The sequence below is a fragment of the Opisthocomus hoazin genome, chromosome 9, assembly GCF_030867145.1.
Source record: "Opisthocomus hoazin isolate bOpiHoa1 chromosome 9, bOpiHoa1.hap1, whole genome shotgun sequence".
NCBI classification, from domain to species: Eukaryota; Metazoa; Chordata; class Aves; order Opisthocomiformes; family Opisthocomidae; genus Opisthocomus; species Opisthocomus hoazin.
In genome coordinates, this window is record NC_134422.1 from 24,182,284 (window position 1) to 24,209,611 (window position 27,328).

Consider the following 27,328-nt stretch of genomic DNA (forward strand, 5'->3'; position numbering starts at 1 on the left):
GCAAGAATTAAAATTCAGAAGTGAGATACAACTCTCCAGGAATGCAGCAGTTTATTTCAAAATATAAGTACCGCTTTACTTTTTCCTGATGTATTTTCAGCTGTTCTGCATATTTCTGGTCTCTCTCTTCAAGTAGCCTTGAATGATCCTCCTCTTTTTTCATAAATTCTGTTTCTCTGGTGAAAGAAATATACACATATATATGAAACAGTTATATACAGAAATGTAGAAAAATACATAAAATAGAAATACGCGCAGTTCCATTTACATGACATGTAATTTACTCTGGGCTGAAAAAAGATGTATTGCAACACCTTTTCTATGAAATTAAAAACCAGCTCTCTACCTTTAAAAGTGGCAAGCAAGTTGCATAAACATTTAAAGCATGAAATATATGCAGGACTCCAATCACTACATCACAGGATCATGGATTAGTATAGGTTGGAAGGGACCTTTAGAGGTCATCTAGTCCAACCCCCCTGCAGTAAGCAGTGACATCTTCAACTAGACCAGGTTGCTCAGAGCCCCGTCCAACCTGACCTTGAATGTCTCCAGGGATGGGGCATCTACCACCTCTCTGGGCAACCTGTTGCCGTGTTTCACCATCCTTGTAAAAAATTTATTCCTTACATCCCGTCTAAATCTACCCTGTTGTAGTTTAAAACCATTACCCTTTGCCCTATTGCTACAGGCCCTGCTGAAAAGTTTGTCCCCATCTTTCTTATAGGAGCCCTTCAGATACTGGAAGGCTGCTGTAAGGTCTCCCCGCAGCCTTCTCTTCTTCAGGCTGAACAATCCTAACTCTCTCAGCCTTCCCTCATAGGAGAGGTGTTCCATTCCTCTGATCATTTTTGTGGCCCTCCTCTGGACCTGCTCCATGTCTTTCCTGTGCTGAGGGCTCCATAGATGGATGCAGGACTCCAGGTGGGGTTTCACCAGAGAGGAGCAGAGTGGCTGAATCCCCTCCCTCAACCTGCTGGCCACGCTGCTTTTGATGCAGTCCAGGATACGACTGGCATTCTGGGCCGTAAGTCCATATTGCTGGCTCATGTCCAGCTTTTCATCCACCAGTACTCCCAAGTCCTTCTCAGCGCTGCTCTCAATCCTTTCATCCCCCAGCCTGTACTGACACTGGGGGTTGCCCCAACCCAGGTGCAGGAGCCTGCACTTGGCCTTGTTGAACAGAATCACAGAATGGTAGGGGTTGGAAGGGACCTCTGTGGGTCATCTAGTCCAACTCCCCTGCCAAAGCAGGGTCACCTACAGCAGGCTGCACAGGACCTTGTCCAGGCATGTCTTGAATATCTCCAGAGAAGGAGACTCCACAACCTCCCTGGGCAGCCTGTTCCAGTGCTCCGTCACCCTCAGAGGGAAGAAATTCTTCCTCATGTTCAGATGGAACTTCCTCTGCTTCAGTTTGTGCCCATTGCCCCTTGTCCTGTCGCTGGGCACTGCTGAAAGAGTCTGGCCCCATCCTCTTGACACCCACCCTTGAGATATTTATAAGCATATATTAGGTCCCCTCGCAGCCTTCTCTTCTCCAGGCTGAACAAGCCCAGCTCCCTCAGCCTCTCCTTGTAGGGAGATGTTCCAGTCCCCTCACCATCCTCATAGCCCGCCGCTGGACTCTCTCCAGTAGCTCTTCATCTTTCTTGAACTGGGGAGCCCAGAACTGGACAGAGTACTCCAGATGAGGCCTCACTAGGGCAGTGTAGAGGGGAAGGAGAACCTCCCTCGACCTGCTGGCCACACTCCTCCTAATGCACCCCAGGATCCCATTGGCTTTCTTGGCAGCCAGGGTACACTGCTGGCTCATGGTTAACCTGTCGTCCACTAGGACACCCAGGTCCCTCTCCACAGAGCTGCTCCCCAGCAGGTCCGGCCCAAGCCTGTACTGATGCATGGGGTTGTTCTTCCCCAGGTGCAGGACCCTGCATTTGCCTTTGTTGAACCTCATCAGGTTCCTCTCTGCCCAACTTAATGAAGATATTAATGAGTACTGGTCCTAATACAGACCCCTGAGGACACCACTTGTCACCAGTCTCTATCTGGACACGAAGGCGTTGACCACTACCCACTAGATGCGACCATCCAGCCAATTCCTCATCCACTAAACAGTCCACTCATCAAATCTGTATTTTTCCAATTTAGAGATAAGGATGTTGTGGGGGACTATATCAAAGGCCTTACAGAAGGCCAGGTAGATTACGTTCGTAGTTTTTCCCTTGCCCACTGATGTAGTCACTCCATCATAGAAGGCCACTAGTTTGGTCAGGTAGGACATGTCCTTGGTGAAGCCATGTTGGCTGTCTTGAATCACCTTCCTGTCCTCCATGAGCCTTGGTATAGCCTCTAGGAGGATCTGTTCCACGATCTTCCCAGGCACAGATGTGAGGCTGACAAGTGGGTAGTTCCCAGGGTCGTCCTTTCTACCCTTTTTAAAAATGGGTCCAATGTTTCCCTTTTTCCAGTCACCAGGGACTTCACCTGACTGCCATGACTTTTCAAGTATCATGGAAAGTGGCTTGGCAACTAAATCAGTCAATTCCCTCAGGACTCTGGGATGCATCTCGTCAGGTCCCATAGACTTATCTATGTTCAGGTTGCTCAGGTGGTCACGAACCCGATCTTCTCTTATAGTAGGAGGGACTTTGCTCTCCCAGCCCCTGCCTTGCGGTCCATCCACTGGAGAGTTGTGGGAGCAAACACTGCCAGTGAAGACTGAGGCAAACCAGTTGCGGAGTACCTCAGCCTTCTCCTTGCCTCTTGTTACCAGTTTGCCGGTCTTGCTCATCAGTGGACATACACTTTCTTTGACCCTACATTTCTGACTGACACACCCGTAGAAGCCCTTGTTATTCTTTGCATCCCTTGCCAAGTTCAGCTCCATCCACGCCTTAGCCTTCCTAACCCCATCCGTACACAATCTTACTCTCTTCCACAAAGATACATGCACACACATTATTCTCCTTCCAAAAGCTATGGCAGAACTCTCTGTAGGAAACTAAATTGCATTTGAAGTTTCTACTTGATTTATCCTACAGAAATTGCAATGGATGGGTTTTACAAAAAGAAGCAATTATTACAAGAAAGAAACAAAAATAAAAGCTGCTTTTTCCCCGCAAGTCAGATGGAATAACACACAAACCCAGAATATAAGTGTAGAACATCTACACAAAATGCAAAAGCTTCAGGGACAGCCAAAGGAGTAATGTGAATTTGCTAAACAGCGAGGAAATGGAAACAAGCACGTTACAAGTCATCTTAATTAGCTTTTGAACTTCCATGCAGATAAGCTTGGGAGGAGAGGGAAAATAAGACCTTTAAAAAGCTCACCAAACAGCAGAAAAATGCACTGTGAAAATGTAACATTTCTGGATGTGGACTGCAGAGCAAAAGATCATGCAAACTGCCTTTAAAAATAAGTAGCAAACAGAGAAACTGGGGACAAAAGAATTATACGCTTACAGTAACTATCAAAAGCAAGACACTTCTAGAAGGATTTTGCAATTAGACCTTGTTTAGCTCAGAGGAAAGAAGGGAGAGCAGAGACACAACTGCACGACAACAGTGTTCAAGTCTTACACATGTGTATCTAACAAGCAGTATTACCTCTACTAAAAAACCCAAACCTGTTAACAGATTGAAGACACCATTTTCATGCAGCCATTTGGATGGACTAGATCCATATCCCAAACTCTTAATTTTTCTCAGAATTCCTTTTACTCCCCCTACAAGACATAACTCTTAACTCAGACTTAATCACATGTATCTGGCTCTTATTATATATCCTTTGGTGCCTACCCTGTCTAGAACATTTAAGTTGGTCAAACCTAAAGGTTTTCTCACAAACAGCAAAAGATATTGCCAAATATCTCATGCCAAATTTCAAGTAGTCCTTCCAAAAGTAGAGACACATTACCATTTCTCAAGTAAGTTGTTTTAAAAATTTGTTATTAAAATATTAAATCTTTTTTCCTAAGCTTAGAATCACAAAAGCAGCAGCAAAATTTTTGGAGAACCTTTCCAGAAGCTGATGACTTAAGGTATGGAAGAATTCAGCACGTATAGCCCACTGTTTCCCTGAACTTTACCAGATGAAAAGAAAGTGTGTTCAACAAATCCTAACCTTAGGTATTGTCTGTTTTCCCCACAATGTACAAAACATACAAGCAAGAAATACAGATTTGGCATTCTGGAGTACTTACTTTTGTTGGTAATCTTTAAGCAATTTCTTGGCCTTGTTGTATTTCTTTTCAAGGGCATCACATTGTTCTTGAGTTTCTTTAAGATGTTCATTTACTGTTTTGCATAAACTCTGTGCCTCTAACCAGTAGGTCTCTAACTTTTTAATTTTCTCTTTGCTTTCGTCCAAGTTTTGCTGAAGTTGGGCTCGACTTAGTTTCCATTCATTTTTTTCTGCTTCAACAATTTTTAACTGAAAAGATTAATACTTAAGGATCAATCTAAACTAAAAGATGAAATAAAAGCCAGGTTTTTTTTACACATGTTTAAGTAGCGAAGAGACAATAACAATTAAATACTTACCAATAATATTAAAACAAGACACTGAACTTGTATCAACTCTTCCAACCCTTGCTAATCCAAGTAAGTTTAGAACTCAAACCCAAGAGTCTTCTACTACTTCCTCATTAGCATTGCTTCTTTTTGAAGAGATAAAATGAGTAAGACCTTTCTTGTTAGCTAATGTTGACTTGTTCAGGAATTCACCATCCCTTAATACCTCTGGAGAGACCTGTTGCGATTACCTTCACAGGCAACTGGAGATATACAGGTTAAGATTCTGTCAGACAAGCTCCCTGTTCTACTGCTTTGTTACCAACACCTTGTTGAATAAAGCCAATGAGACCAGCTGATCTTCCATGGTACTTGATAAGACATTGGTCTTCCTAATAAACCATGATATACCAATGGTTTGCTTTCCTGGGGCTAATGTATAAAAACACCAAACATTCCCTCAACAAAGGAAAGGGATGGGGCGCCTTCAGCTTGACAGCAGCCACATAATAAAAGGGAATGTTAACATATGAAGTTCTCTAGGCCTTGGAGGAGTGAACAGGCAGGATGTAGCTTAGTTTGTCCGTGATGCCTTCTTTGGGGACACCATTTACACTAACAAAATCACTGCTTTTGAGGCCAGTTAACATGACCTGCTGATGGAACAGAGATGTTCAAAAGAACTAAGAATTTCTTGGATCAAAAATGGGGCAGTAAGTTGTATTAACACTAACATTTTAAACAGCATTTTAGCAATCCAGTTGTGCCAAATTTCAAGAATACTGCAAAGAGGAGGAGCAATGTCAGAAATCAAAATCAGAACTCTTGTAAGAACACAAAGAAGTTTTGGCTGCTTGCCTCTTTACATTTGGAGCTCTGAACATTTGTAGAGTGCCACAAAAACCCCAAGAGATACTGTTGTTCAAAATTATTGCTGTCTGAAGCGCTATCCCTTCTCCAATTGTGCTTCCCCAGCAATGTGCTACAACTTGTCCTAAGGTACACATTTCTCAACAAGGCATCACAGAACTACAATCAAATAAAATAAGCTGTTCACCTACAACAACTATTTCCAGAAAAAGGCCATGCACAGATCTCCATCAGTGGAAAAAGCAGCAAAAAGATCAAAAAACCCTTTCTCACAGAAAGCAGAAGTGTTGAACAATCCTCACAAAAAAAAGCTGGAAAAAAATTCTCTCCCAAGAGCAGGTCAGAAATTTGAGGGAAAGTGGGGAAACAAACTAACAGAAATAACTTTCTGGTAACAGAACATCAGCCACTAACCATTATCTGTAAGTGCTAAATCTGTACTCGAACACCTCAACTTCTAGCCACTGAAAATGTTCTCATATTTATATGTTTGGGAGCTTGTTTCATACAGTACTCCACTATATCCAGTTCTACTCTAAGCAGTAATATTGAAGCATCTACTGGAGAGGTGTGTGTTTTTTGTTTTGTGTTGGGTTTTTTTAGTGGTCTTTGGAGTGGTTTTGGGGGGGGTGTTGTGTTTTGGTTTTGTTTTTTTTTTTAATTTGAGCACAGCTGTGCAGCTTAGAAATGCCTGTCTAGCATAACAGAGAGTACATAGAGCCCGAGGCCTGAAACATATTGCTGCCTTCTGCATTCAGCCTTTTCTTGGTAAAATTTGTAGGTAGAAATAAAATAAGAAACCCCTCCCCCAGTAAATAGTAAGATTCTTTGAAAACTTACTTTCTCCTTCAGCTGATTCACTTCAGCTATTGTTACTGCATGTTTTAATTGTAGCTGAAACAAAAAAAAAATTGTATGAGCACACAGAAAAGGACACTTGAAATGCTAGTTTTAAGTATTTGTCCATGATTCCCTTCTTCCTCAAACCTGTTCTTATAGTAGCATAAAGTTAACTTTATTATTTGCAGTTAGAGAAGTGATCATGAGCTTTTATTTTAAAAAAGAGTTAAACTCAAATTAAAACACCCAAAGTTCCACGGTATTCTATTTGCTACAAAAATCAAACCATCTATAGTTAAAAATCGCACATTGTTGTCCATACATTAAGAAAAATGAGAAGGTTAAAATAATGTTTCATTGTGCCAGTACAATGAAAAAGCAGAAATGCACTTATGATGACAACTGGTATATGGAATTAAGTAAAAATTTAACAGTACTAAATATTTTTACTTATCTGCGCTTACAAATGAACGTGCTGGCTTTGCTTTAAAATTAAGCCTTGTACTTTACACCACAAACCTTCACAGGATTATTACAAATGGATGAAGGCTACACCTAAGCCAAATGTAAAGATTATTGTTAACATGTCTTAAGAAAACGGCACACATATGAGCGCAAAAGTACATTTTTTCTGAGATCTATTAGTTACTTCTCGTATCTCACTTCCTATCTATAACCCTGCGGGGATATTTTTTATTTTTTGGCAAGCATAGTGCACCAAACACTTTAAAACAAATGAATCCATGACTATCCTTATTTAGATTATATCAATAACAGCATAGTAACGATTCTAGCTGAGAATGTAATTGTACCCCAAGTAAATATATAGCGCTGATGAAAACATGTTGTAGCCTGCTGCTGTGCTTCCTAACCTAGAAAAACTATAAATGTTCTCTAGTGATCAATAGCCTGAAATTTCAGCTTCCTCAGTGACATCATCGGTTATCAAAAGTGCAAACTTAAGGAGGTCTGCAAAATACTGATCGTTTATAAAAATAAGCTTATGCATGCATAAACGGCATCTGACCAAACAGTTTCTTCACAGTATATTATTCTCCTCCAGAGTGAAAGTGACAGGGACTTAAGTCTACCAAAGAAGCCCAGACCCCTAAATGCCGAAGAGTGCACCGCTTAAATACCCAACTAAATTCCACAGCCCTGAATTAAGCAAATGCCCCTTCATAAGAGCCTTGGGAAAAGGGAACCCAGTTTTCCAATTATGTTAAGTTGGGATTCACAGTCTGGAATGCCCTATTTGGCTTCCAAATTCATTACTTACAAAAAATACACCTGTAAAAAAAAACAACCCAGAAGAGATCACCTGAAAAAACCCTCCAAGCCAAAATCACACCTGTCTAGAGAGTCAACTGCTCTTGGGTACGCCAAGATTTTCCAGAAGACCTCAGGGACTAGAGCAAGAGATTAGATGTGTATTTCTTTTCTTCGTGAAGAATATCTAACCACAACACTCGAGACCATTCAGAATGGGCATACTTGTCCCTCCATGCTCCCCCTCGTAGCTAAACCCATTCTACTATGCAGTAAATAAATGCAAAGTCCAGTGGGCCAAAGAAGAACTAAGAGAAGCATCATATCTATTTAATGCAATGTTCAGACACCATAACAAGGAGGGAGGTGGTGCTGGGTTCTAATACCTGTTTCCAAGGACTTTTAAAAATTTATTTAAATTGAAGGACCATTTAACATAAATATGTATTGGGAAGCTGTGATCAGAAAATTATAGAAGATCTACATTTCAAGGAACATTTACCAGAGAATTTTACTGGCGATGCTGGGAAAAGAAACCCAAAATGAGGGGGACATTAAGGAGATTACAACCAAATCTTACAAGGTTCAGATGCTCCTCAAATAACATTCTTATTAAGAAACTGCTACCACACCTCTTTAAATTTAAGAAGAGACTGCGCTGAATCCATATCCAGAGGTAAACTGATATCTTCGTTTTCAGGAAGATCAAAAACTTCTACAGATTTTCCATGTAGATGTGACTCATATGTATCATCGTCATCATCATAATCATCATCCTGACAAAATGGGAAAATCATGATATTCTGTAACACACGCACTTTGCATTATGGTAGCAGCAATAAAAAAAAGCACACAATCAAGGAATGCAGTTGCAAAATTTTCCTCAACTATTTACTATTAATTTTTAGTTTCTTATACCTATGATAAGTTTCAAAGATGACTTGCAAACACCTTCATCAGAGTCCACAAAACAGAGCTAATAAGTCATGTACAAAACAAGCCACAGCTGATACTTAAAAATATCTTTTGGATTATTGATAAATTGGAAGTATAGCAAGTAGTGATAATCATGTGCTTCGATAATAGTAATGTATGAAGTTAATATTTTCTTTTTTTAACAAATTGCCTCGTTTATCCTTTTTTTGCTTCAGTTCAAAAACCATTTATTCCATGTGTTGAAATTACTGCATGTAGTGTACTCATGTACTTTTCAAAATACGTTAAGTATGGATGACGTTCTACCTGCTCTGTATCATCATGAATGTAGTGCTGCTCATACAAACATCTCTCTTGCTCCAAGGTCTCACTAATGAGGCGGGCTACTTCACTCTGAGTCCCTGGCTTCTCTCTCCCAATCAGAAACCTATGGAAGAAAACCAAATTAGCTTGCAGCAAAAAGCTTAAAGTATGCTTAAGAAATTAGTTTGCGATACTATTGCCTTCAATGTCATATTTGTAATTTCAGATTATGGTTTTGTATTCTCCATTAATGAAAAATTACAAAAAGAAAGTATTATTTCATAGAAAACCTACGTACCTCACTGTGCCTTTGGTGTTTTTTAATACAGTGGCTGCAAAGAACTGAGTAACTCCCACTAGACTTATGCCATCAACCTCAACAATCTGATCATTTACTTGAATTCTGCAAAATAAATAAATGCTTAGCTATCAGTTCAACAAAAATATTTTGGCTTGACAGATTTTTTGACACAAGTATCACTTAAAACTCACTAGTATTTATAATGAGAAATTCTGAGTCCTGAGAAATTCTGAGTCCTGAGAAACTGACTGCTTAAAAACAGTCTCCCGATCCTCAATTACTATGCAGATCGCCAATTAAAATTTACACTGTATTTGCCTTGATATTTTTATACTATTTGCACACTGATTGGTGTCCTGGGGTGTCACCGTGATTTGTGGCACTGCTACACATGGGCATATTCTAAGCTTTTCTCATACATGCTGGAAGCAGACCTACACTTATTTTGCAAAAATGTCCTACATTAAATCAAAAAAATGTTTTTTAAAACATTAATATAAAGCAGGTATGCAATATTTATTCAGCTGCATTCAGCTTTTGTACTTTTATACACAATATTTAGCTTATCCAATGAAAATGACTGGGCTGTTAGAAATTTGTAAAAAGCATAATCAATGAAATGAAAAACTCACCGTCCATCTCTCTGAGCAGCTCCACCATCCGTTATTGTTTTTACAAAAATACCTAGCTTTTCCAGTCCCTGATCAGCACCAACTCCCATTCCGATAATACTGATGCCCAGACCACTGTCACCTAAGGGATTAAAAAAATCTAACATTAGTTGCATAACACAAGATGTAACACTTAGCAGTAGTGAGCTGTTTCAAAGTGTTCCAAGTCCTTCCACACAAAGGATATGAAAATTCACTCAAACAAACAAACAAAACCCAACAACGTATTTTCTATCTAGACACTACTTAAAGCCTTTTTGTTCTGTAGATACGACTGCCTGTTAGATTCAAAGCTTCATGGTATCTGGAGGAGATAACGAGATTTATGAATTGTTCATTTTGGTGCAGATTTGTCACTCAGTAAAGTAGCCTTCCTAATTTCAATAAAGTATGACAAGGTGAACTTAGTAAAGGCCTGTCCAGTTGAAGTTCACTAAATTCAACAGAACTAGCCACAAATGAAAACCTGAACACACATGCAAAAATTTGAGAACTAAATTCAGGGAAAATACAGTTTTAAATTGTTTTATCTTTTGTGCGCATAGTATCTTGCAAATGGTCAAGGTTTGATTTGCACCTTTTTCAATATCCACAGGAAACACCTCCATTTTTTCCACCCTTTTCTCAAGTTCATACTCAGCTGAGGCTGCCACAGGGTCAACTTCTTCATTACGTCTATCATAGTCTTCATTTGAGTAAGTACTGAAAACCTAAGAAAGGTAACAGAAAACTTTTTTTAGTGCCTTCCCATCCCCTTCCAAGCATGACAGAATTGAAAGAAAATCGGCAAGGAAATTAAAGTGGCATTTTTAGAGGTCACGTTTTCTAAACAATCATCAATTTAATAAATACTGCTGCTGTACGACAGTTTCAAACTTGCACAGAAGTAACATTTTAGATGTTTCAAAACAATTCCTTAAACACTTCCTGTGCACCAAATAGTTAAAAGAAATCAGTCCTCTCCTCTTTGATATAGTGTGACTTTTTTTCTAGAACTACATTCCCCTAAATCCTGCTTCCTCTTCTTTCCTCCCCCCACACCATCTGCCAATTGCAGTGCTTCAAACAGAGGCAGTTTTCTGATTTTGCCAGGGAATCACAGTTTCTCAGGAAAAGGAAATGCCTTGTTACATACATTACTATTTTTAGTAATCACTCCAGCTGAATTTCTGAATTGTTAAAAGATGAACAAACAACACGAATTAAGACAGAAGTCTAGAAAGGAAGAATGAACTACATGCAACAGGGTTAATTTTACTTATCAGCATATTCATTAATTGTATTTAAATTCATAGGTTAGGAAAGAAAAAAGAAAAAAATAATACACCACCCCCCATTTATCTGAAAAACAAGGTTTATCTGCTTAAGTTTTTGCAGGCACTGAGTGTTTTACTCAACACCACCATAAGACAAAAACCAGTTACGGATTGAAGCTGCAGCTGCTATCTCCCTAATCAAGAACTCGCAGGGCTGACACAAAGTTAATTTACACTGGCCTGCTAAGTTTTTGCAACTTTTGCATTTTCCCACTAAGACTACCTACACAGGTAGCTGCAACTATGTAAATAAGACAGAATTAACTGTAATTAGCTGCAATTAACTTTTTCCCAGTGAATTTATACCTGCTAGTATATGGTGTTAGCTCTGCATGGCAGTAGCCTCAGACACAGGAAAACAGTTATTGAAACACATTACAAAAAAGCAACTATCAGCAATGAATACAACTCAGTATTTCCCACAGGGAGCTTACTGCTTCACCTCCAGATGACAGCTGGAGGACAGTTTCACAAACTCTTCATCAAATCCTGCAAAACTACTGCTACTGCAGGACCAGGGCATGGCCATATAGCAGTCCAGTAAGCAAGCAAGATTAGATCCACTGGCTGAAAGGGAAGGAAGAAACCCACTCTCAGAAATCTGTTTCCTCCAATAAAAAAACCTTCCTGAAAAGTTGTCCTTCCTGAGTCTTGCATAAAGGTAAATAAACTAATAAACTCCTTTGGACTATCATACAGACACCAGTGGGTAACAACTGGACATGGAAAGACAACAAAGGGTTGCACTTACAGTATCTGCCTTCCATAAACTTTACAGAAAAATCTGCAAAATTGACAAAGAAAACCATCCAAATGGTCTAAAGTATTCTTATTCTATCCCTATCACAAAAAGGTGGCCAAGTTCCTAAATTAATCCCCCTCCTCACCACCCACCCCCCCTAGTTAGTAAATAGGATATGAAATAGAAGGTTTTCATGAAGCACTATTCTCCCTTTGGAGCAAAACCCATCAGGTTTGGTTCCTTTCCATTCCAATAGAAAAATCAATCTCTCAAAAAATATAGTCCAGTTATAATAAAGTGAATTTTAAACTAATAATAAAGTTCATGAGTGGACAAATTACAGCTTTTTAATGAGAATATCTGAGTTCTTGAGAATTAGTCAAATACTGGGGCATGAAAAAAATAAAGTTTGCTTATTTATAAGTGTAGGTATGATCTTGTATTAATAATATGACTAAAATACTGAAGATCATTAACCATCAAATGGCTGAATAAGCAAAATGTGGAGAACAGGCATTGTTCAGACATTGGAACAGGCTGCCCAGGGAGGTGGCTGAGTCCCCGTCCCTGGACGTGTTTAAAAAACGAGTAGATGTGGCAATTCAGGATATGGTTTAGTAGGAAGGGTGGTGTTGGGTGGATGGTTGGACTCCATGATCTTAGCAGTCTTTTCCAGCCCATGATTCTATTATTTTGGAGACGCTGACAACTGTATTTTCTTGACCATTTGTACCTCAGTTGTCTAACTCACAAAGTGGAAGACGATGCAAGTAGTCACTCTCTGCTGAAGAATTACATTAGTAAAGGGATGACCAGTCCCTTACACAACCACTTACAGAGCTCTGGAGATTTTGGGGAAGCAAATCTTAACCATCTTAACACACCGCATTACATATGCTGCAAGTTTTGGGCTGCCAGCACTAAAATATCTCTGGAATTTCTAAAAATTATTAAATATTTTTCCAACTCAAAAGTAATAGTACTTGGGAGTCTCATGGAATTTGCCCATTTTGACACAAAATTGATCATAGGGAGTCATCTGCCAGGAATGGATCATAGAATTAAAAATTAATGGTAGGTTAGATTCCAGTGGCATTTATAATGGCTGTAGATAAAATAACACAAACATACACATGCAAAGGAAGACTACTACTATTTAAGCGTACTAGCTCAGTGAGAAAAAACTATCTGAAATCAATTCTGACTGAGAGAAAGAATTAATATTTTTCCTCTTAAAGTTAATAGATGGGACGTGTATGAGAACATTGAAGGTACTATTTTGAAAACCATAATACCACAGTGGGGACAAGATAAAGCTGTTTGAAAATAGAAAAAATCCATTGACTTCAGAAAAACAATTTTGAGGAAAAATATGAATTTACAAAGAAGAAAGCAAAAGCAAAACTGATATATAACCAGTAGCCAAACATGGCAATAACAAAGAGAAAAGCAAGAGCACACCAAGAAACCTATGGCCCAAAGAGTCAAGGGCAAAAGGCAGAAATTTTTATTGTGTACATGTGGAATCATAACATGGCATTCATCTTTTACGAGACAGAAATGGTAAAATTGTTGATACTAATACAGAAAACACAGAATTGCTCAGCAAGTTTTTCTTGCCAAGTAGCAAAAGTAATATTAAACACTGTTAAAATGTGGATAATAAGTAAGTTACAAGTTACACAGTTTAGAAGATTGATGAGAAAGCTAAACACAGTTCATCTCTGCACTGTGTCTGGAGGGGTTTAGTCAATGAATCAAATGCATTAGGGACAAAAGAAATTCTAATCTTACTATTTAAAAACCAACCACTGCTAGCCAGAGATCGTAAAATTGTTAGTGCACAAGTGCTATTTTTAAAAGATACGCTTCAGCAAACACAAGTCATTGTCTCAACCTAGTAGAAACTAGATGGATTTTACTGTGGAAACCCTGTGAATTTTACAAGCCTTTTACCACAGCTTGTTATATATCCAGAAGGTTAGCCTAACATTAATAACTTCTGGATCTACCCAAGCTAACAAATGACGAAAAACCCCACTATCTGAAAAAGGAATTTCTTTTTATGCTCAAGACCTCTTTTTTTCAGAATGAATAATCTGAATCCAAAAATGTTCTGACAGAGGGCTGAATTTTTAAGGATTATTTTAATTAATTTGTTAAGATACATAACCAGAAATTTTCAAATACATACTTAGTCCTTAGAAAGCAACTATATTTATTTGGAGACAGAACAGACTGCATTCTCCACACCAGGAAAATCAATCACTTTTGAATGTAAAACTCAGTTCACCACCTTCTGTGAAGATGCTAACATCAACATCAACACTCAGAAAACAACAGTGTAGCCTACTGTCCAAAGGAACCTACTGTTCAGTTCCTGTTACCATACGGAACTAAAAATCGCCATTATATCATCTTCGTGCTATCCCAGAAAACAGCATTATCACAAAAAACCAATAATGACATCTCTTAATTCAAACCCTTCACAGCACCTTCACAGCACGTAAAAGGCCCTACTGAAGAACTACGTTAGTTTTAGCACAACGTTAATTTTGTTAGAGGGTAAACTCTTCTGAAGAGAGACACTAATTTACCATGTTTGCATGAAACTGCTATGGAGTCACAAAACACAGCCCAAAGACCTCTGCTCCCATATTCATTTCTAGTAGATAGATTTGTTTGTGCCTGATCAAAAGTAGGACATAAGTAATTAAACAGTAAGATTAAGAAATCAATAACTGCCCAAAAACGCTCCCAACTAATGGGAATGGAAGCAATAACCACACCACTAGAAAATCCTCATGTAACACCACAGTATTTGCTGGAAAGCCTCACCAGGCCTGCACGGGCAGCAGCTGGAGTAACACTTCACAGCCAAGAGGCACGGAAGCCTTACCGACACCCCTGCCCCGACACCTTGCCCAGCAAGGATGGCACCGGGGGGTTGTGTTTCCTCTGAACATAACTCTCATGCTGAACGTTTCAGTCTACTGACACTCAGTAAAGCCGTACGTTCAAGGCATAAGTTACGGCTCAGGGCAAATGATCTAACAGTGAACAGTTTCAGCTTCTCAAAGTGATTGCCTTTGCGATGCCTGGCAAAAAGTGAAGTGCCCAGGCAAACAGGAATAATCATTGCAACAGCAGCACTGAAGTAGGTCTGAAGTATAATGCACACTTTACAGTTTACTCTTATAATCTCCCTCTTCAGTTAAAGTAGACATCTCATTACCACTACCCACTCTTCCCTCCGTTTCCGAAAGCTACACCGTTAATATTTTATTACCACTATTTGTTATAAGTGAAAAGTGGCTATACCTGATTTAACTAAATTCATGCTATCAAATCCTTTAATCACCAAGCAGAAATACCTTGCTTATTTTTTTTGAAGATGAGAAAAAGTGTAAGTGGTTTATTTAAAAAAAAAAAAAAAAAAAAGGTATTGGGAACAGTTGGTAACTGCTGAACAGGTTAATATTATAAGCCGTTACATTCAATATAGCATTTGCTGTTACCAAACAGGCAGACAGCCAGGCTGCACACACCTATGCACTCGATCCTGCAGCTCTGCATGACTTAATAAAAAACCCCAACCAAGTCAGTTTATATAAAGGTGTTAAGTGCAACCTTGCTTCAGATCTACAGTACAGACAATTTAACATAGATAATTTCATCATAAATAAACCAGGTTTTTACCAGTGTCACTATTTTCCACTCAATTCTCAATAGAACCAGTAAAATTCATTCTCTATTTCTGTATTTCACTGCAATAGCAAAGGCACTGGAGCTAGCTAGAGAGCAAGAAAGACAACATGGTATCTGTTTCATTCAGGTTATGCTACCTGCTCTAGAAGGAGAAACACTCTTTCAGGTATTTCATTTTTAAATCCCAGTGAAAGGAATACTGAAGACAGAGCAAAGCATCCGTTCAGATTCGGTGCACTGATTTTATTTAATTTCAAACATTCAGAGCAGAAGTTGAGAGACAATCCATGTTCTCCCTCCACGGAAGTGGAGCTCTGCTGTGAGCCGGTTATACTCCACCACCATCTCACTTGAGATGGCATTGTCCTCAGTCATTGTCTGACTGAAAGGCTCCAGATAAATAGGATATGACCAGAAAAGGCAAAAACTACTCACAACACCACATAAAGAGAAGAGCACCCCCCAAAAACCTTGGCTCCTGAAAGACTTTGTATATAAAGAAAGTGATTCAATTATGAACATCCATAAACTTCACAGGCATCTTGGTACCACCAATTTAAGCCTAGCAATCCAGAAGGATTAGGTATGTGCATTTATTTTGATGCCGTGAAAAGCCGGAATTGAAGACTCAATAGTCGGCAGACTATTAAGCAGGTATTCTTTATTGCGGCGCCGGGCACACGGGGGATCTCTCCTCCAAACGCGTGCACCGAAGAGACACAGTTACTAGGTATTTATGCTATGTTAACATACATATTCATTACATTTCCAAGAAATGTTTATCATAGTAATGGCTTTTCCGAGAATTCATTAATATATGGTAATGTCCATCGCACATGTTTGTTTGGCGCCTCTTGGCAGGGGTCTTCAGATTATCCTGCAGCCTCCTTATCTCTGTAGTTTGCATACCTGTTCTCCCAAGGCCCAGACGCCTAAAGGGATTATTCAGGAGTCCCTTGTCTTGCAACCATCCCAATTATTCACAAAGAACCAAGACTTGTTTCTGACCACCTGAAGTGATAACATCCCCTACATGTTACATTTGTTACATTTACAGTTATCAATTTAGCATCATAAAAACAAAAATCTTGACCTGAGCAAATCTAAATAGCTAGCAAATAGGTAAGAGGAACTTCAAAAGAATAACAACGAACACAAAAATAGTTCACCTGGCTGTTTTCTAAAGGCCTTAAGAAGAAGCAACAAAATAACCCTGCCATACCAGATCAACCCAAGTAACTAATCTGCAGTAATACTTCACTAGCAATGATCAATAGCCCAGGTCTGAAAAGGAGGATCATCTCACTATACACATCTGAGGGTGATGGAGGAAAATGATTGAGAAATAAATCTGAAGAATTTGCATATTGTCTTTTGCAATAATACTTTACTACTCAATAAAAATCCAGGAACCCTGTAAAAAAAAAAACTGCTACACTGCACCTTCATGATCTCAAGATTACAAAAAATGTACTGTGATAACAGAGGCTCACTTCTTTTTACTGATTGTACTGAAGGGACCTTCTCTTTTATGTTAGAATGATACAAAAAGGAGTAATTTATTTTTTTCCATCTCTCAAAAGGTAAACTACAAACAAGTTTCAGCTACTGCCTGTTCATTCTTTCTCAGTCTAGGTTGAGTATTCTCAGGTGCTAATAACAGCAACCATCATTAAAAAGATGCTGAATCTTTCAGCAGCTTAACTGTTGAGCTAACGAACTTGTCTCCTGTAAATTTGCTTATCTTTGCTGACCTTTGCCACCTCCTCAGTATTTCTCCTGACTATATCTCCCATGAAACCCTCAAGTGCCTGCTATTCACCCCCCTTCCTCCCTCCTGTTCCCCAAAGCTATTCTCAGAGCAAAACATAGCACAGGCAGGACACGCATAATGATCTGCTAAGATGAAGTCAAAAAGAACGAGTAACTGTTTTAAAGCTGCAGCCCTGCCATCAGTGAGGGTACGAATCTGCAACTCTGATACAAGTGCTATTTTTCCCCAAACCAAGCAGTATCTTAAAAATACCTTTAAAAATATCTCCCTCTCTATTCCCTGTCAAATCCAGGTGAAACTGCTAGGAAGTTAGAAGTTGAAAGACCTGAAAAAGGAGTGAGGACAGACAGGTGGTAACCTGTGATCCCCACTGTCGCCTCACCTGACATCCATAACCTCAGTGTTCCCTTATTTGTCTACAGTTTTATAGCACCATCAAGTACATCAAACAGGGCAGCTAGTGTGTCATATAACTGCATTCAGGGAGTGACTCAGAAACACATTGAGATACTAATGTTAAGCGTCAAGCTGCTCCAGCAGTGAGCCAGGATGCAAAAAAATTTGCTTTTTCTGTTCTGGTTTAGATTTCTGCTCTACAGCCCCATACTCTGGTACTGGACTCTCATCCAAAAACTCTTGAAATGCCAAATGAATCTACCATTGTAAAACTTACATATCAAGTATTTCCTAAAAATCAAAACAGAAGGCGTATGATTAAAAAAAAAAGAAAGCTTGAGTTGAAAGTGCTTCTTTCTGGAGAGCTGAACAAAGGTCATGGAATCAAAACATAACAAGGACCAGAAAGGCATCAGAAATACTGGATAGGGAACTTTCTAAAACCAGGCAAATCTTTATACATAATTAAATGCATTTAGGCTGAACTTCTATGAAAATTGAAATTTCAGAGTTCAAAAAGTATCTTTCCTCAAAAAAAAAAAACACCCCAGAACAAAGTAATAAAATTTTCACATTTGTATGAAAACATGCATCTTCTTCCTCCAGTTAATATCCTTGTTTTTAACATCTCATGCTGTTAAGTTAGCCAGCAGGACACACCATACTCTCAGATGCGGGCAGAATACAACAGGGTTACTTTTTGTGAAAAGTCACCAAAAAGTACCAGGGAGAGATTAAGTTTCAGATAAAAATATGAGGAAAGGTTGTTACGATGTTAAGTTACAAACATTGTAATGTTGATGCAAGTGATAAACAGAGCTTCAAAACAATTAAAAGCTATGAGTTACAACAAACAAATTGTCATTGCAAAACATCCCAAAAAAGCAGCATGGAAATACACTTACATCGTTTGTGTCAAGAAAAAAAAGCAGATGACTTCCCACATACAAGTCAATTGTGTTTAAATCTACTCTCATATCAAATCTGTTTTCCTTGATCAATATACATCCATGTCACATACTTGTTTCTTGATGCCACAGAAATATTTTACTGAAGTGCTTGACCAATGGCTGACAAACAATTGACCATTTATGCAGTCTCAATTCTCTAATTACTGAAGAAACTCCACGATTTGGGTATCTTCCACCAGTATTTATATGGTACATTGGTGTATGGTGGAATTTATATGGTATATTTTATTTATAAATACCAGTGTATTTTGTATCCCGTTCTGTGTACGACATTGTAAATATAGAAGTTACAGTTCAAAAATCAGAGGATGTATGAAGCTGAAGCACCACTCTGCAACATTTTACTAGTTAGAACACCAGTCAAGAGACTACACGTTGACCTAGAAAAATTGTGAATCTCCTAAAAGTGATAAGCATTTACAGATATGTTGTTATACAGGAAATCTAATTCAAAAGTACCTTCATTTGCTACTTCATTAACTTCCACAGTAAGCAGTTCTGTACTAAAAAGATTGAAGAGTATGCCAGCCTGAACAAGATAACCACTTGTGTCCCAGCTATACATAAATCAACTCTGTTCCAATACGCAAGACAAATGGCAGTATTATGAAGGTTTTCCATATTCTCTCCGAAGCAGCTGATACTTGGCTGGTTAGGACAACACACAAGCTATGAAACTGCTTTCAGTTTCCTTATTTAAGAAATAAGTTTAAACTTCTGCTCAACTGTGACAAATAGAAAAGCAAAGCCTTTACAAAGGGTTGGGTTTTAGTATTTTTAAATTGTGTTCTTGACTTAGTCTTAAAAGAAAGTCTTATTCACAAAAAGCTAGGAAGAGGCACTACCACGCAACATAAACTGGATAGCACTGCTAATTAAACAGACTTACGGAAGCAAATAGCAGCTGTACTATCTTTTCAGTCTACCTGAGCTACAGAATTTCTAAGGATGATAAAGGATTGCAGAAGTTAGTCACAGTCTTATTAAAGGTTTTGAGGACAAAGTTTGACACAGTCAGAGGTAGAAATATCTCAAGACGACAACTGGGAAACCGACATTTGTTTTCCCAGCGGAAAGTTTCAAAATTACAGATGTCAAACAGCACTCAGTCATTACATTTATGTTAATTAAAGCCTTTCAAGGTAATCACATAATTGAAAGCAAGTTTAGTATCTACATTACAAAAGCAAAGTGAAATATAAAGGGATGACAGCACAGTTACCTGATGTTATTTGCACTGTCTGTAATTTTGATTGTTTACACAGTTTATTCAGAAAACTTCAGGATAAAGACAAATTCAGTTCCCTTCCAAACACCTTCGACAGCTGAGTGTGCTTTACATTCCTTGCTGGCTTCTTATGTGGCAACAAGAGACTAAAAATAGCTCATGCACCATAACACAAACCCAGTCTATGAAGTTCTGCTAATAACCGTACAGTATCACTCTCTACTGTAGGAAAAACAAACAAACGAGACACAATGCTTCTTAATGTCTGCAGAGATCAAACAGCAGCAGGACTTAAAGAGTCAGGTCACTCACGGCAAGCAAGAAATTCTCCCACATGTCATTTATCACCAGCTTCTACAGAACTGAAACATTTATTTTAAAAAGTCCCATCTACGCTTATCTTCACAGGCACAGGACAACTCAAAATAACAGAGTACTTACATAATTATATTCCATCTTTCCTGAAATTAGTAGATCAAATTATGTTCTTAAGCCCTGCTACAGAAGTCAGCAATTACGGATCCCTAGCACAGGTCAGATGCAGTGCCAACAGTGTTAGCTGCCTTAGACATCCCCCGGGAGCCCCACAGCCCCCTTGTTTTATTCAAAAGCCTTGCCGATTTTACAACTGACTACAAACTTTGAAACAGAGATATCAATCAAGTTCTCTTTGCTGCTGCAGCATAAATAGCGTTTTTAGGGTGTCTGTGTAGGTTACATCCACAACTTCCCTTTTGGGCATATCAAGAACAATGGTCAGAGCTCCACTGCTCTGCAGAACCTTGATGATCTGAAAACATGCTTTTTCTTGCCCAAACACCTTCTGAATGTTTTGAATTCTCTAACTCTGTCAGACACCTGCTAAACAGCAACTGCAGAAGATAAAGATGGTTCATTCATGATCACTAGAGAGGGGCAGAAGGAAAACAGCAAGAATGCCAAGGCCAGGCTGGCCTCTTCCAGAAGCACTGAAGAGAAGCACAGACCTTCTTCTCTAGTGACTACGGATGTCTGGAATTGTACTCATATTTCAGTCAAACTTCTTAGTCTAAAAAAAGCTGAAAAAATGAAGCTACTAGGATACGTTTCTCACTATGGCACTGCTCTAAACTGTGGTGGGGACCAGGAATAATCTTCTGCTACCACTCAGGATTTTTTTTTCTCTTCCAATTTAAGGTGCACTAAAATCTATGCCTAAAGCAAAACGACAGAGATTTCCTTCTGTGAGGTAAAAGTGCGATTTTCTAAAAAGATAATGAGATATTAAAGACACATTACTAAAAAAATATTTTGGGGAAGTGCAAAAAAAGTCGGAATTCTTTATTTTACCAAGCACAAAAGCTGAAAACCATGTCAGGACTCATTCCCACTAAGTATCATAGAAAATATGAAACAAAAAGGCAGACAAGGAGAAAGGAATCATTGCTTAGGCATGAAGAACAGAGGGGGAAAAAGCTGTTGCAAACAACATACAGAAAGAGATCTCTAGCTCCCTTCCAACCCTCACCATTCTACGATTTTATTATAGGAAAGATACAGTCAAGTTTCACTGAAAAGGGATAAAGGATGGCAAGTATCACAAGCTTCAATTTTAGGGCCTTACAAATGAAGTTCACTGACCATAATGTTATTAAGTAGACTTTATTCCACCAATACAAGTGGGGCATTATGGCAAGAACTATGTTATTCTTAACGGAAAACTGCTAACAGTTGCTACTAACCAGTCATCTCTCGGTTGTGCGACTGATAATCTGGTACAGGTTAGTCCCTGTGGCTTTCAGGGAAGCAGCTGTAATTGAACAGTGCTAGTTACCAAAAACCGAGTTTTGTCCATACAAGAGCTTCCATCACAGTTGGCACAGAGATGTCTACTAATGCTTTGAACTAAGTCTGGCATAGACATAACAGAGAAGGTAGAAAAAGTCTGTCAGAGCCACTGCTTCAGTGGGTTTTCAGCAACGATCAGTAAAACCCTGCCTACAGCAGTCACTCAATGCACACACATTGACAGCAGACTCTACAGGGCACTTTCCTCAGACACTCAGTGCACAAATGCAAGGGGAAATGGACTGATGCCCCTCAGGCGCTCTCACAGCCCTCACCAGACTCATCACACAATTTCCAACAGCAGCACTCTCCCCTTCAGCGCTCCAGATCACCGCTAAAGCAGCATCAGCTACAAGAAAGCCATATAGAGTCAGCCTGTCTATGCAGAGACTATAAAAAACGTACATGCAACAAAACATGCATTTTGCCACACCCAAAACATTTTCTGGGGTACAGCACTGGCGTGCATTCAGCAAACTGGGAAATCACAGCTCTCCACTGCAGGAAGCACAGAAGTCAACACAATTTTTGCATCCCTCTGATCAGTAAAAGTGAGTCCTGACTCTGTATGAACAAAGTGTAAAAATTGTTCATTAAAGATGATCTTTTTCATTCATGTAATAGTAGCAGAAGAGAAGTATGCCTGAGAAAGCTTGGACAGCTTCCCATTCCATCCTGGTCTGCATCTCCCAATTCCCCTCCCAAACTTCAAGAGGGACTAGAATAACTGAAGTCTGCAACGGGACTATGGGTAAACACAGTTTGAGCTGTGGAATGACTTTTTTTGTGGGTATTTCTGGAGTGGGAAGATCAGACACCTAAATCTTTTTAATTTGGTAGCACTGTAACTTACACTACTCTTCATTATCCAGTCTGCCCTGTAACTTCTACTTCCCACAGCTACCTAACCTGAAAATGCTCACGTTAACACTTCTACAGCTTGTTCACCAAGCCAGTATTAAAAAAAACGAACAACATCCACATGGCTATTATTAGATAGAATTCTAAAATCTTAAATAACAGGAACCAGTCATTTGATACTTTCTCACAGTTAATTCTGAAAACAAGTCTGAAGTTGAATCTGAAGGTTTGCTACGGGGGTTCTTGTTGTTTGGCTTTTTTAAAAAAAACTTTTGTACAAAAAGTAAAACTGAAAAAAATCCTTCCTGATGCATTGCCTCAATTTTAAACAAATGAAGGCAAGTATCAAAGGTCATGTGTTTGTATTTGTTTCTAAAAGTTTAGTGTTCCTGAAAGCGTCCAGTAAATAAATTCTCACGTATTTCACTATGCTGACTACCTTATAAAGCTGCTGTGATTCAGAAATCACTTGTGACTAATTCCTAAGTTTGCTGAAGAAGAGAGAAGTTATTCAAAACGGAGTAAGCGAGAAGTTATAAAAGCCATAAACTTACACTTTTTAAGGGTTTTTAGAGCTTTGAAAAAAACCCACCACATAAAAAAAATATTTCCTTGTTATATTTGACTGCAAAACAATACAAAAATAAAGAAAAATTCAAATGTACTTACCTTGATAGGAGCTGTTGAGAACTTCACCTTTCGGTCTGGCTCAGGCTCCTCCTCTTCAGAAAGTCCAGGAAACTCCTCATATTCACTGTCATACATATACTCCTCCTCCTCTGCCTCCAAAATTTCTTTGCCTTCAGGCCCTTGGTTTTCTGGCTCTGTATCCCTGTCTTCATCAAAAGCTGCATTCTCTATTCCAAAAGCACTTAAGTTCTCGCTCTGCTTTTCCACCACTTGCTTCTCTTCCTCAGTATCCCCTTCCTGCTCTAGAACACCCTGAACTCGTGTAACTGGACCATCTCTCACAGACATCCCATCTCTTCCTTCCTCCCGATTGGCCACGCTGCCTTCCATAAACTCTTCTACCACTTCCAAGGAGCGGTCGCTCCTCTTCCCTTCCTGTACTTGACGTCGGAGCACCCGATCCTCTTGAACAACATGATCTTTCTCCAAACCTTCTTTTTCATGCCCTGAGGTTTCATTCTGTGTAACCAGCTCTGTGCAACTCCCCTCCGTGGGGGAAGCCTGTGAGAGAACACTATCTGATCTCTGCTGAGCCTCCTGACCAGGCTTACTGCCCATATCCAACAGGCTTCTCTCAAGTACCAGTTCCTCTCTCTTGTCCTTTCCAAGTGCCTCACTGAGCTCATCTCCAAGGATCACAGGCACTTTGACGGACACAACGTTCTCTGGACATCCTTCAGCAACAGTGGATGAATCCAAACAGTGGTGGCCTCTCAAAGGGTCCTGATTTGGAGGACTATTGTTTCTGGAAATCTCTTTGGATTCTTCAGTATCGCTGTCACCCAGAAAGCTTTCCAGCCTCCTAGAAATGGGCCCTGCGTTCAGAAAGGAGGATCTGGAACCACAGTTGGGATATTGCTGCTTCACCTCCTCATTGCCTTGACTTTCAACTTTCTCCAGCGCAGCTGGAAGACTCGTTTCTGTATTAAAACTGAAGTGGTCCACCACATTGCTGCAATCAGAAGCTGAGCCGTGCCTCCTCTTATCCTCACTTCTTTCACATTTGCTGGGGGAGTATCTGTCCACTGAGCTCCGTTGTTTTATATTTCTCTCAAATAGCTTTCTGGTCTCTGAAAATTTTTCTGCCAGGGCAACTTTGTCCAAGTCTGCCTCATCGTTGCTACGGATGACCTTGTCGGCAGCAGAAGGCACAGACAATGAATCCACAGGACTGCCACAGGGGCTGGTACTTGTATTAAGAAGATTATTTTTTTGGACGATGAGGAAAGACGGGCTACCTGCAGAAGGTCCATACTCTGCTGCTGTGGCCCGGCTGACTAATTTGGTCTCAGCAGGTGGACTGCTTTCACAAGAAGGTGTGGAAGAAGAGCCCCCCATTTGCAGAAACATGTTTTTGATCTTGTGTACTCTATTGCCGTAAGTGGCAGCTCTGCCTCGACTCTGTGGGTCATTTCCCCCTCCACTGGAACAGGTGCTCAGCTTCTGATGCAAGCCTGTCTTGTTAGAAGTGTTTTCGGGATTGTTTATGCCATCAAAAGAGCATTTGATAGCATGGAAATCGGATTTATAGGCATTTCGGTGTGGAGAAGCACTTCTTAAAGTCCTTTCCCCCTTGCCTTCGGTTTTCATCATTGTCAGAGAGACAGCTCGCTAGACTCCAGCAGAAGAATGGGGAGGAAGACTCCCAGGCCCAAAGCTTCCAGCCCCTAACGTCAGGCAGAGCAGACCCCACAGCAGATCCGAAAAGCAGCCTTTCACTCGGCCGGCCTCCTCTCCCGCATTGAAATGGAGCGCAGGGGAAGGACACGCAAAGAGAAAGAAATCACAGCGCGTAAACGGCCCCACCGGGCACCGTCCCCAGCGCGGACCGCGGGATCCAGAGAGCCATCTGCAGAGAGACCGGGAGTTTCCATCAACTCGGCGCCCCGCCGGCGTCTGACACGAAGCCGAAAGTCGGGCCGGGAATCGCCGACCGACCCCCCACCCTCCCCCGGATAAAGCCCATTGTGTCCGCCGGGACGCGCGGACCCAGCTCCCGCCAGCCGCCCGCCCGCTCGGGCACCGACCCGGCGGCTCCGGCGGGGGATGCGGAGGCGGGCGGCCCCCCCCGCCAACGGCCAGGCCGGGCGGCGGGGGAGGGGGCAGCGCCCGGCCCTTCCCGCCGCCCGGGGGAGGCCGGGCCCGGGCCGGACCGGGGAGGGGAAGCCGCAAGTTTCGGCCCCAAGTCGGAGCTTCCCCGTGGCGACGGCTCCGCGCCGCGGGGCCTGCAGCGGAGCCGCCCCGGCACCTCGCCCCAAACTTTCGGAGCCAGCCTACCTGGGGGCGGGGGGTCCCGCCGGCTCCTTTCCCTCAGCGCTCCCGGCCGCCCCGCGGCCGCGCGCTCCACGCCATCATTATCCGCCGGCCGCCCTCCTTCCTTCCTTCCTCCCTCCCCTCACTCCCACCCCCCCGCCCCGCCGGGGCCTCCGCCGCCGCCCCGCGCTCCTCACCCCACCTTCCTCCCGCCCCCGCGGCGGCGCTCCCAACCGCCGCCGCCCCCCTCCCGCCCCGCTCTCACGCTGCCCGCTGTGCTCCTCCGCGCCGTGTCTCGGGCCCGCCCGCGCGCGCTCCCTCGCTCGCACACAAAGAGAGGGAGCGGCGGGCGCGCCCTTGTTCCTCTCAGCGTGAGGGAAGAGAGGGGCTGGGGGTGGCGGCGGGCGCGCCCGGTCCCGGGAAAGCGCCTCCCGCGCCGGGATGTACCACGCCGGAGCGGGATACGGGTCTCGGGTGATACCATGTCGGGGAGGCGAGCGGCCGCGGGGCCGCCGCTGCCCGGTCCTCCCCGGCGGCCGTGAGCGCGGGGCAGCGCGGCGCCGGTGGGTGCGGGCCGAGGGAGGGCGGCAGGCCCCTGAAGGACCAGGCTGCCGGCGGTGGGGAGCTGCGCGCTATTTTCAAAGCCCCGGCTCCAGCGGTGAGCAGCGTAGCTCCCGGCTGGAGGGAAAGTCGGGGCAGCTGCCACGGCCGAGGCTCTGGCCGCCGGAAGACACAGCAATGCCAAATATTCCTTTTTTGCCCCTTTCAGAGCACTAAAGAGCACTGGTAGTCACTAATTATTTGGTAACTGTTACCAAATTGTGTACTTCGCTTTTTGAAAAGAATGGTTTCACCAGTTTGTTACTCAAGTCAAGGGTGACATTGATACATTCCCCCAGGCACCTCAGTTGACTTTGGCTTAACTGGGAATCACAATGTCTGGAGTATTTCACAGCTTGATTGAAAATCTGTGGTACAGTTTCAAATTAGCCTGAGTCACGATTTTGCAATGAAAAGAAAATCTTACTATTGATACGTTTTTCTAACACTTCTTTTGTCTAATACAAAACAGGGACAAAGTTGTTGAGACTTTCTTCTGCGTTTTCAAGTGTCAGAGGAAAAACAGCATTTCATCAAGACACCACTGGTGTCTCAGACACACCATTTTGAACAAAATTTTAATACGGATAGTTTCACTGTAAGAGCAACAAATGTTTCTTGTTTTGAGACTACATAGGTCTTGCCTAGACCAAGTAGCGATGATCTTTCTCCCACACCCTCCCGAGATAGTCCTTTGTAGGGTGTTTGAAGGTTGGGTTGGAATTGTGGGAGTTAACCACCATCTTTCAACAAAGAGGGCAGCAAGAGAATGCTGAGCAGATGTTTCTTTCACAAACCAAAGGTAAGTACAAGGTTGTTCAGCAGTTCGAACACCGTGGCAGAGAACGTTCTGCTCACTGTAGTAGTCGGAGACCATTCAAAAAAAACAAAGGCAGAGCTCAGGAACAATGTGGTAACGCAGCCCAAAGCAGCTCTGAAGCGTGCCCAGGAAAGCCAGGGGCCTTTGTACCCACTGCTGGCTAAGAGAGGCTGAAGCAGGAAGGTGCTCCTGTGTTTTGAATTATCCCATGCTTGAGAAAGCAGGAATTGTAATTATAGATCCTGAAAACAGATTTAATTGCATCAAAGGAGTCTTACTGGATTCTTCTTTCCTTACAATGTCCCATCCTAGCCAGGAAAACATGGAGGTTATTTTGGCTAGCCATGTTGCTTAGGAAGGAGAGTATTTATCAGGGGCGATTGTCTTCTAGTGAGGAAAGGCTCTGAATGGTGTTCTAGGTGAGCCGATGTGAA

At 41.4% G+C, this 27,328-nt stretch overlaps 1 protein-coding gene across 6 annotated transcripts in view; it reads right to left on the reverse strand.

The window, feature by feature from the left end:
* LOC104328969 (neurabin-2) overlaps positions 1-25,789 on the reverse strand; it is a 46,613-nt gene extending 20,824 nt beyond the window's left edge. For 4 of the 6 annotated variants that reach the window (XM_075430937.1, XM_075430934.1, XM_075430936.1 and 1 more), the window contains exons 1-10: positions 25,499-25,597; positions 23,201-25,070; positions 10,286-10,418; positions 9,670-9,790; positions 9,035-9,139; positions 8,740-8,860; positions 8,130-8,273; positions 6,229-6,282; positions 4,209-4,438; positions 80-176 (exon numbers count right to left, since the gene is read on the reverse strand). In XM_075430937.1, coding sequence (XP_075287052.1) covers positions 80-176; positions 4,209-4,438; positions 6,229-6,282; positions 8,130-8,273; positions 8,740-8,860; positions 9,035-9,139; positions 9,670-9,790; positions 10,286-10,418; positions 23,201-24,814 — 2,619 coding nt within the window. In that variant the 5' untranslated portion in view covers positions 24,815-25,070; positions 25,499-25,597. Of the gene's footprint in view, positions 1-79; positions 177-4,208; positions 4,439-6,228; positions 6,283-8,129; positions 8,274-8,739; positions 8,861-9,034; positions 9,140-9,669; positions 9,791-10,285; positions 10,419-23,200; positions 25,071-25,498; positions 25,598-25,739 lie in introns of those variants that run through there. The other 2 variants (XM_075430933.1, XM_075430935.1) reach the window with 2 other exon arrangements.
* Between the last annotated feature and the right edge of the window lie 1,539 nt (positions 25,790-27,328).